The following is a 10,963-nucleotide window of genomic DNA, read 5'->3' as shown; positions in this document are numbered from 1 at the left end:
TTCTTTCAGAAGGTATCTCTTAATTTTAGTGTATTTTGCCATTTGAATAGAATGGGAGTTTCCCAAATCATCAAGTCCTATTTTCTTTTTGTTTAACAGATATTCCCTCAATTTGTCTCTCTCCTGCCACTTTTTGATATAAATAGTAAGAAGAAACCAGGCCATACCTCAGCAATTTGCTTGGAAATCCCTTCAGCTAAATGTTCAAGTTTATCATTTACAAGTGCTGCTTTCCAGTGAACTGTTGGAGATAATTTCACTAATCATTCTGCTACTGCATATGAGGATCTCATGCCTCCAGTTTCCAATAACATGCTCCTCACATCCTTCTGGACCTGTGCTAGCAGGGTCTATGAGGTGTATATTTTTACTTACAGGTGGTTCAAAGCAATAATGTTCCTCGAAGTTCTTCCAGCCTCCACCCACTGCCCAGTTTCCAAGCCACTTACACATTTTTAGGTATTTGGTACTTTCAGTGCCAATATCTGTATTAGTTTTCTATTACTATGTAACAAATTACTTTAAATTTAGTGGCTTAAAATAAGACATTTATTACCTGACAGTGTCTCACACAGCTGGGATGTGGGGGAGAGGGAGCCCTGTGTTTTGGCTACGGCAGTCTGGAATGGAGTATCCAGCTCACTGAACTTGGAAAGTGGGGAGGAAGCAGTCTTGGTTCAAATATTAGAGGCTTTTAGCTTTCTTACTGAATTTGTGTAGATTTTCTTGAGCAGATATTTCTTCGTGTGCTGTTTGTCCTTAGGACCATTTCCAAAGGCCGTTAATGGCTGATTTCGTTTTATTTAAAATATGATTTTTACTACTTTCACTGAGGATCAGGTCAGTGGGGCTCCTCGTGTTGCCATGCCAGAAGTCAATCTTCCATTATTTCTTCATAGTATTTCATCCCCTCTTCTTCTGAAACTTTGATTATACATTTGACCCTTGAACAATGCAGGGTTTATTGGTGCTGACCCCCTACACCGTTGAAAATCCATGTACATCTTTTGACTCCCTCAAAACTTAACTACTGATAGTCTACTGTTGAATGGAAGCCTTACTGATAACATAAAGAGTTGATTAACACATATTTTGTGTGTTATATGTGTTATATACTGTTACAACAAAGTAAGCTAGAGAAAAGAAAATGTTATTAAGAAAATCATAAGGAAGAGAAAATACATGTACAGTACTGTATTGTATTTATCAATACTGTAAGTTTACATTGTTTGTTTACATAGCCTGTCAATGCCTACATCAATAATGTCTTATGTGATGCAAAACACTGTAGCTGTTATATGTATTACTAACACTAGACTTCAAAAATGAAAAGATCATGTGAAAAAGAACTTCATATTTATTTACAGGTATAAGGATTCATGCATTGATAAAAAAGAAGCAGTAATATAATTGCTTTATAGTAGCATAGTGTAATCAATACCATTGCTTCATGGTAGCGTAGCCTAGGCATTAATGAATGAACCATTATAAAATTCTTATGGCATATAGTATTACAGTCATATTCATAATACAGCACTGAAACATTATTACATTAAAGAAAAACACCTGTCTGTGATGATGATAGGCTGATACACAGTTTCTCCAATTGTGAGACAGAAAGAAGTATATTGTATGGTAATGTAATTCTTTGAAAGCAGAGTTATAAAACAGTAAGAAAACTAACACATTATTAATTTTATATCAGTCACCTTATGCCTATGTAAGAATAGGCTATCCACTTCAATATAAATATTGCACACAATGTTCTACACACATATTTTTGTATATTTCTTGAAAAAAATCTGCATATAAGTGGACCAAGCAGTTCAAACCCATGTTTTTCAAGGGTCAGTTGTATATACATTAGATTTTTTTCCCCACCATATCCCATTAGACTGTCACAATCTTTTCTGTATTGTCTATCCTTTTGCCTCTCTCTCTCCCTCAGTCTAGAGATTAGCACCAGTTCAGAGCCTTTAGCTAGTAACTCCCAGGAGGTCTTGGTATTTCTATGTCCCTAGGGCACAGTCACCCTGTAAAGTGTCTGCAGGTTCCATTGGAAAAGATTTCATGTAAGATTCATAGCATACACCAGTGGCTGCCGGGTCCTACCTTAGAGGTAATCTGCCTTCCCCTCAGTTGGATGAGAAGTTGAAAAACCCCACTACAGCAACTCGAATTAGGAAACAGCAGACCTAGAATTTTTTTCTGCCTCAATATGTCAGGCAGCATCCTATAGGCTGCCCAATTATTTCATTTTTAAGAATGCTCTGATTAGCCATCACCACAGATCCCTGTGGGTCAAACATCCTCTAATTACCATTTTATCACTGTGGCTCATTGTAGTAGTTGCACTCACCTTGTCACATATGATTAAGCACTGTCACCTGACCTCTAGCACTCTGAGATTCCCTTCATTCACACTAAGATCAAGTAGCCCAATTCCACCACAGCATTCTCCACCATAATCTCCAGCCTACAGAACACAGGCCCACAGAAATCTTCAAGGATGTCCGTGACCGTCTCACCAATGATTTTTAATGCCTTGGAGCATGTCTGCACAAATATCCTATCCCATATATCAGGGCTCCACTCTTTCCCTACTAGTGTTTTTACCTTATTGTAAAATCCATAGTAGGTAGGGCATTTAATTGGCAGTGGAACTCAGTGCCAGTATGAGGACCTGAGCTTGGTCCTCAGCCTTTTTTCCATCCCTAAGATGAGGAACTTCTTCAAACATGCCATGCAGGCTTTCTGGCGCTCTACATGTGTTTTCTGTTGTATTATATGGCTTTCAATTTCCTTTTTCCTATGCATATTCTTTAGGACCATCAGATGAACATGGAAAACTCCACAACCTTTTGGATAATGATTTTTTTTTTTTTTGCGGTACGCGAGCCTCTCACTGCTGTGGCCTCTCCCGTTGCAGAGCACAGGCTCCGGACGCGCAGGCTCAGCAGCCATAGCTCACGGGACCAGCCGCTCCGCGGCATGTGGGATCTTCCCAGACCAGGGCACGAACCCGTGTCCCCTGCATCAGCAGGCGGACTCTCAACCACTGCGCCACCAGGGAAGCCTGGATAATGATTTTTGACACAGTGCTTAAATGACACAGCAGCTTGATTCCCCAAACTTTGGATTCCACCTGTACTTCATTCTATGCCACCTGTGGTGCTGAGTAAGTGTGATACTACTAAATGCCATGTACCAATGAACCTCTCCTAACACCTGCCCCCTACTCTCCCAACCCCCAGTGCAAAGAGGTTATTTTTCCCTCCTCAAATTAGTAATCCAATTTCTGGGGTAACTTCTAGTATCTATTACTGTATCTGAGAAGTGCATGACAGGAAAGAGGGAGCCCATCTGCATTAGAAAATTTGAGACTTTTTTAAAAAGTACAGTATACAAAAATGTGGGAAGGGTACTGGAGAACCACAGGGGTAGTGCAATACTCCATGGCTAGTAAAGGTAGGATTATCTAGGCCTGAGGGACAAAGGGAAAGAGGGGTTACTGAAAGCTTGAGATACAGAGCCTATTTGGAGAGGGCAACCCCCCAGGAAACTTTAGAGAAGAGACTGTCAGCATCTGGTGACACTACAGGGAACAAGCTGGGAAGTAAAGTTCCTGACCACATTGTCCACCACTTACTCCCAAAGGACAAGGGAGCCCTTTGATGTAATCAATACAGGTCAGATTCCCTGGGATGTAGAGCAGGGTGGAGGAGGGTGGAGACTGAACCCCAATGGGAAGATGGAGAGATTTCTAGCAAATAAGCGAGGGCCATGTTAGCAGTACTCACTGGGAGTTGTGCCTGCAGTGAGAAAGGGTACCCCTATTCAGCTGTTATTACACTGTGAGGAGGAGGGTAAAAGGCATATTGTTTTTAGAGGGTTAATTCCAGCAAGACTGGGATTTGCCCAAGCTGGTCTACTAAAATAAGAAATGCACCTGTAAGTTGCTGACTCATGGTAAAGGCATGAAACATACTAAGAGTGTTGTTTTAGAACCATTGGCCCTAGGAGTTTGGATGGTTTTTACCAGCTTGTCAGCTTTGCTTATTGGTAACAAAAAGGTTGATCGTTTGCATCTGGTCTTGGTGAACATTCCCCCCCCCCCCCACCAAGCGCTCTGCTGTTGAAGAGCTACAACATAGCAAGAATATGCCTACGTAACCATCACTGCAAGAGAATCCTGGGCTGAGACTCCATTTTGTGCTCTCTGGTTCTAAGGTACTCTGTGAACACATCAGTGGTTCCTATTCCAAGAGAAGTGCATATTTCCAGGGCTCTTATAGAGAGGGAAGGCAGTTGGAGCTTGCATCTGGCCACTTTAGACCCCTGGGTATGAGACAGCTCTTGGCTGTGAGGCACATCCTCAATGCTGTTGCTACATTGCATCCTTTTATTCCCCCCTGTGCTAAACTACAGATTTGCAAGCTTTGACATTTGAGGTCCCATGAGTCTTCTTTAGCAATGGAACTGTTTAGCTGTCATAGTTATGGCATCTAAAGAAGGAAATACACCATCCTATGAGATGCGTTCCATTTGCCTTTGTTTATAGTCATGATTTGCTCTAAAAACAGTTTCAGGTTCTCTTCAGTAGATATATTAATCCTTGCCTTTATGGATTCTTACTCCCAAACTTTTGTACCTTACAAAGGCCTTCAGGTCTCCCCCACACCCACCAAATAAACATTGCAACTCTTCTGCTCACCTTATGGTTTACACTTAATACAACTGCAATCATAATGAATATATAAGTCAGTGGACATTAGCCTTTAGTGTGAATCAGAATCACCTAGGAAGCTTGTTAAAAATGGAGATTCCAGGGCTTCCCTGGTGGCGCAGTGGTTGAGAGTCCGCCTGCCGATGCAGGGGACATGGATTCGTGCCCCGGTCTGGGAGGATCCCACATGCCACGGAGCGGCTGGTCCCGTGAGCCATGGCCGCTGAGCCTGCGCATCTGGAGCCTGCGCGTCCAGAGCCTGTGCTCCGCAACAGGAGAGGCCACAACAGTGAGAGGCCCATGTACCGAAAAAAAAAAAGGAGATTCGACTCAGTGGATCCGAAGTGGGGGTAAGGAGTTCACATTTTCAACAAAGTCCTCTGGTGATTTTATTGTGGCAAATTTGCACACTTTAAAAACATGCATGCATTAATGAAATGAGATAGGGTTAAATTTGTGGTACAAACCCTTCTACATGGCGTTTCATTTGGAACTGCAAGTAAACCCTGCTAGAGAAATAGAGTCCACAGTTATTTATCTAGACCTGGAATGATCTGAGGCAAGAATGCCTAACTCAGCTATCATCATTTAAAATTTTATTAAGAACCTATTACTTGACAGGCACTGTGCTAGGCATTAGAGGTACCAGGATAAAAAGGACAAATTGTGCTTTGAGAAGCAGAGTCCAAAGCAGTGTTTCTCAATTTTTAAAAAGTTTAGCCTACAATCAGAAATTTATTTTTCATCACAACTCAAGGTATACAAACATACATACATATATAAGTGAAATACAAATTTCACAAAACAATACTCACCCTACCTACCTGGGATACAATCTGATATTTACTGTTTAGCTCTAACCAATGCTATTCTACCCTACTTCATTAAACAATTTCAGGTATTGACTCATTGAATTTGTTTCAGGTTCTACTACTCTTGGGGATGTGGAACTGCAGTTCAACAAACACAGGCCTACTTAATAATCTGCAGGATGTATCTTATGTAGCACATGTATTTATCCTTTTAGGCACATATTTCACATGATGGTGGGAGTGGGAGGCTAAGGAGAGTCTCCTTATAAACCAGTGCTTTGCAAACCTTAAAGTGCACAGGAATCACCTGAAGATCTTGTTTAAATGAAGATTCTGAATCAGTAGGTCTAGGATGGGGACCTGAGATCCTGCATTTCTCTTAGATGATGCTGATGCAGCTGGTCCATGGACAACTATTTGAGTAGCAATGCTCTAAAAATCACAAGTATGGGTAGGTGTGCTAACCTTGTAATGCAGGACCCGGTAGGAGTCTCCTAGGAGATAATTTCCTCTAAGGAAAAAGGAATGGAGCAGAGAAGGTACTGACAGGTGAGAAAAGCACAGTGTGCACCACTCAAATTTTATCCCAGCTTCCCATATCTGAATCTGATGAAAAGATGGCTGTATGTAAAATCTGAAATCCTTTAGTGACCAAAGGAGCACTGAGGTATTACCACTTGGATAAGTATAACTCTAAAGTGAAGAAAAGGACTTTATCCTCACTTCGATCAGTGTCATGGTGTGGGGCAGGTTTAGGGCTCACTGGGGACTCCAGAGAAATCAACTGAGCTTTGTCATCTTGAGGACATCAGTCCAGCAGCAGCAGTGAGGACCTTAAGAAGATGGAGGACTCATGAGAAGTGGCACAGTGCCCAGCAAACATGGCAATACCCAGGGGAGGGTTGTACCCACCTTTTGGCTTTCTGGAACTTATTTCTGGGCATAGGTGAGATGTACATCAACCCTCTTCCAAGTGTCTGATGAGGTCCTGGTCCTGCTAGTACAGGGGAAAAGGTAGAAGCCAGCCTAACACAGCTTACATACTCAGTACCTCATCTAATCCATTCCACAATCCTGTGAGGCAATAATTATTCCCATTTCACAGATGACAAGACTGCTCTTTATAGCAATTGATCTGTTATAGCTGCCAAGTTGATTCCTCCAGATACGAGTCCAGAAGTAATGTGAGTTTTACATAACATTTTAAGTTCTGACAACAAGAATTTACAGTGTCTCCACTGCCTTCATAAACTCAGTAAACAGTTCTTTGTATTGCTTTTTATGTATTGCTTTCCTTTTTTATATTTTAGCATTTCTTTATAAGAAAAGTAATCTGTGTTCCTTAGGAAAATTTAAACAGATGAGTAGAAAGAAAACAAAGAAAATAAATCACCCACAATCTCACAACTCATAAAACCACTGTTAACCTTTTTTTTTTTTTTTTTTTTTTTTTTTTTGCGGTACGCGGGCCTCTCACTGTTGTGGCCTCTCCCGTTGTGGAGCACAGGCTCAGCGGCCATGGCTCACGGGCCCAGCCGCTCCGCGGCATGTGGGATCTTCCTGGACCGGGGTACAAACCCGTGTCCCCTGCATCGGCAGGTGGACTCTCAACCACTGCGCCACCAGGGAAGCCCACCACTGTTAACCTTTTAGTGAACAAAGTTTTCTGTTTTTCCTGTGCATAGATGTACCATATAAATTTCTGTTCTTTTACAAAAGTGGACCGATTCTGTAGATGATATTATAAGCTGCTTTATTTTTTTCAAGAATCATAACGCCTTTGTAATGCACATGGGTAAAAATCCCCTACTGACAGAGTGCTCTAGCTGGATCAAAAAGTTGTTGATAACAAGAATGACGCCTAAAGCAAAGTATTTGCAAAACTTTAAAGCACAGGGCCTGGTAAACGCCTGCCAGGGGCATTACACAAAAGGAATGTCTTCAAAGCCCCTTTGTGGGGCCCTGCAGCCACCCCTGAGTTCCCTTGGGCCCCTCGGGTGGAAGGGGTCCTGTAAACTTTTTTGCATCCACATAAACCCCCCCAATTTCTGTCTGGTTTTCTTCACCTCATCCTCCACCCTGGCCATCTCGTCAAATTCTCTTATCATCTCTTCATTGCTCAAATGCATATCGTGTATGGCCTCCTTGTATTCCTTGAGACACTGAGCCAGCCCCTTGTTGGTTTTTCTTTTGGCCTTCCTGGGTACATCATCCCCAGCTGGGCGCTTTCCTGCAGCCCTTGGTTCGCTGGCTGGCTTTTCTTCTTTTGGCGTTTCCTCGCTCACTGGCTTTCCCTCACTCTCTGGTTTTCCTTCTTTTGGTTTTCCCTCACTCACTGGCTTTCCTTCTTTTGGCTTTGCCTCACTGTCTGGCTTTTCTTTATCCTTTAGTACTTCCTCATCTTCTGTCTTTCCCTTGAGATCTATCCTTCCCTTGTTTTCTAACTTTTCCTTGTCTTCCACAGTACAAGCTACTCCCGGCTTTCTCGCATCCGGTGGCTGTCCTTTGTTTTCCATCTTGCCTTGGTTCTCAGGCTTTCCTTCATTTTCACTGCAGAGTTTTTCCATGTTGAGTGTCCCTTCCTTTTCCTGTCCTGGGGATGGGGCAGGGGGAAGAGAAGACAAAGAGGAAACAAGGGAGACTGAAGGCTTGGGGATGGAATGCAGGTCCGGATAGTAGCAGTCGCTTCTCGCCCCTTGTCAGGGGTCCCCTGACCTGGCCCGGCCTTCCTAGTGTGCCTTCTGCCCACCCTTTACCCCACCATTCCTCGTGCACATGTGAGCCAACCATTTCCCAGACAGACCTTGCCATATTTCCCTACGCTTGCTCAGCATGGCAGAATGTGTGTAAATGTGTTGGGAAGTGGGCAGTGGGGCCCCCAATTCTGCCCGGGCCGTGCCCTGCACACTTCCCACCCCTCTGGGTGCTTGTCCAGTGCCCTCTCCTTCACTGACCTGCAGGGATCTGAACAAGTTTCTCCTCTTTTTGTAGCCTAGCAGAATGCTGGGAACAACAGCCTCACAGACCTGCAGACAGACAGGAGAAGGGGATGGGAGCACCGAGGACGCAATAGGGGCCCTCCTCATCCACCGTTGCCTCCCCCACCTCCCCTGACCCCGCACCTCAGTCGCCAAATCTTTTTGTCAGGCCTCAGGACCAGACTAGGATGCTTTACAAACTGTTTGGGTCGCTGGGGCCCCTCCCCGGCAGGCAACCCGCCCCGCCCCCACCCCTTTACGCGGAGATCAATATTTCCTCATAGGCTCAGAGTGTGAGAGGGGGGTTATTTCCAGAATTTGTCCACGTTTCAAGGTCGCACTGCTTCTCCCCGTCCCCGCGACCTCATTTCAGGCTCGAAAATGGATGGAGGCCGCAGAGGAGGGGCGTCGAAGAGGCGGCAGGGCCAGTTGCAGGGTCCTCCCTCCCCACCTGCCCGCGCCACGCCCCGTGCCCCTCCTCACCCATCTCGGGACCCCTTCCCCTCTCCCCGCTGCTCCCGGATCCTAGTCCCATCCGCTTCCACCCCCACCCGGGCCGCCAGCAGCGCCCACCTTCACACTGACCTGCAGCGCCCGGGCCGGGCCTGCGCCTCCTCTGGCTCGCCTAAGCCCGCTGGCCCCTCGCCCGCCACCCGGGAAGCTCCGGGAGCTGGTTCCGCGCGGGCGACTGGACCAGACCTCGGGGCGGGGGGAGGGGGGGCGCGGGAGCTGCTGCCCAAGTCAGCGCCCTGCCGGTCACGTGAGCGCCGCGTCACCCGAGCCAGGTTTCCCCCCGCCCCGCCCCCTCACCTACATCCCACAGGGACCGGACAGCTGCGAACGGCCTGGGCGGGGTGTGTGGAAAAGAGGGAGTTACCAACAGAGCAGGTCGGGGGAGGCTTCCTGACTGCAGGTGCTTTACCTGGGCGCCTCTCAGGTCCTTGCTCAGCATCTCTCTGAGATGCCCTTTATCCCCAGTTGTGACAGCTGATCACAGGGAGGGTACCCGACTTCTCCAAGAGCGCTCCACATGTAGCCCCACAGCCCGCTTTCAAGACCAGCTCCGCCTGACTCCAGAGCGCTGGTGGTGGTGCCCGCCAGGAAGCTGCGCTGCCATCTTGAGTAGCAGCTATGTCCAGAGCCTCTGCTCTTCTCGGTCCATGTGTTCTCTCTCCCTGGCTGATCTCTGTTCATTTCCCTCTTAACACAGATGATTCCCAAATCTACATATCCAGGTTATTCCCTCCCCTGAGTCTCAGACCTTCTTTGCCAACAGTCTATTGGACACCACCGCCTGAATATCCCTGCGGGACCTCAAAATCCATAACCCCAAACTGATTTTACCAACTTCCTTCTCGCCTTCTCTGTTCACTTCACTCCACACTGGATATTTGCACTCCAACGTTTAACCTGTTCTCATCTAGAGAGAATGTCAGACAGCTAAAATGTTAAAAAAGAAAAAAGGATGCATTAAAACATTTAAAATTATGGACCACAGATGAACAGATTCATCAACATCCTTGGTTCACAGCTTACTCTTATCATTGACCCCTGCTGACCCTCTTTCCTTTCCTTCCATCCCTTCTCTTCCCTTTCCTCTTTCACACTTGTGAAACCGCAACCCAGCTCAAAAACTAGAAAATTGACATTATAGTTGCTACAGTGTAGTGCCATATATTTGGTTTTGATGATATGACTATACTGTGTCTTTGTTTGGATCTCTTTAAGTTTATCCTGATTGGAATTAATGAACTTCTTGGATGCACAAACTTCTAATTTGAGTAATTTTCATCCATTGTTTGTTCAAAAATTCTTTCCGCCCCTTTCTATCTCTCTTCTCCTTCTTGGATTCCCATCATGAATATATTAGTATGCTTGATGGTGTCTCATGGGTCTCTTAGGTTTTGTTCATTTTTGTTCATTCTTTTCACTTTCTGCTGCTCAGACTGAAGGACCTCAATTGACCTGTCCTCAAGTTAGCTTATTCATTCTCTTCCCTGCTCAAACATGCTGTTGAACCCCTCTACTGAGCTTTTCATTTTAGTTATTGTACTTTTAAGTTCCAGAAGTTCTGTTTAGTTTCTTTTCATAGTTTCATTCTCTTTATATTCTATCTCTCTACTGATATTCTATATCTTCTGAGGCATTCTTCTCCTCATTTCCTTTAGTCCATTGTCCAGGCTTTCCTCTAGCTCTTTGAGCATATTTAAGACAATTCATCTAAAATCTTTGCCTAGTTAGTCCAATACATGAACTTTCTCAATCAGTTTCTAATAATTTTTTTTATTTCCTGTGAATGGACCATACTTTCTCATTTCTTTATATACCTCAAACTTCATGTTGGAATCTGAGTGTTTTGAATATTAGCAAGTGTCAACTCTAGAAGTCAGATTCCCCCACTTCACAGGATTTGTTGCTCTCTGTTGTGGGTTATTGTTTCCTTGTTT

General features: G+C 44.7%; 1 protein-coding gene across 7 annotated transcripts; it reads right to left on the bottom strand.

Moving 5' to 3' along the window:
* Window positions 1-7,274: 7,274 nt before the first annotated feature.
* On the bottom strand, window positions 7,275-9,658 carry TCEAL2 (transcription elongation factor A like 2). 7 transcript variants are annotated; one of them, XM_060292260.2, is made up of 3 exons: window positions 9,439-9,658; window positions 8,493-8,564; window positions 7,275-8,126 (listed from the first exon to the last, which is right to left on the bottom strand). In XM_060292260.2, the coding sequence occupies exons 1-3, from the start codon at window positions 9,466-9,468 to the stop codon at window positions 7,461-7,463; spliced, it is 768 nt and encodes a 255-aa protein (XP_060148243.1). In that variant the 5' UTR covers window positions 9,469-9,658; the 3' UTR covers window positions 7,275-7,460. The 7 variants fall into 7 exon arrangements, with proteins under 7 accessions (XP_060148243.1, XP_060148245.1, XP_060148247.1 ...); XM_060292262.1 differs by having other exon boundaries at window positions 7,275-8,131; window positions 9,439-9,650; XM_060292264.2 differs by lacking the exon at window positions 9,439-9,658 and adding an exon at window positions 9,102-9,274.
* Window positions 9,659-10,963: the final 1,305 nt, after the last annotated feature.

Source organism: Globicephala melas, chromosome X (assembly GCF_963455315.2).
Source record: "Globicephala melas chromosome X, mGloMel1.2, whole genome shotgun sequence".
NCBI classification, from domain to species: Eukaryota; Metazoa; Chordata; class Mammalia; order Artiodactyla; family Delphinidae; genus Globicephala; species Globicephala melas.
The sequence above is the reverse complement of the archived record's forward strand: the minus strand, read 5'-3'. Positions and strand labels throughout refer to the sequence as shown.

Bases quoted from the DNA above. Each gene is read 5' to 3' on its own strand.
- TCEAL2 (XM_060292260.2), bottom strand. From the start codon at position 9,468: ATGCTGAGCAAGGACCTGAGAGGCGCCCAG. The intron at 8,565-9,438 runs GTAAAGCACCTG...GTCTGTCTGCAG, and splicing joins AGGACCTGAGAGGCGCCCAG to GTCTGTGAGGCTGTTGTTCC. The intron at 8,127-8,492 runs GTCAGTGAAGGA...TCCCCAGGACAG, and splicing joins ACTTGTTCAGATCCCTGCAG to GAAAAGGAAGGGACACTCAA.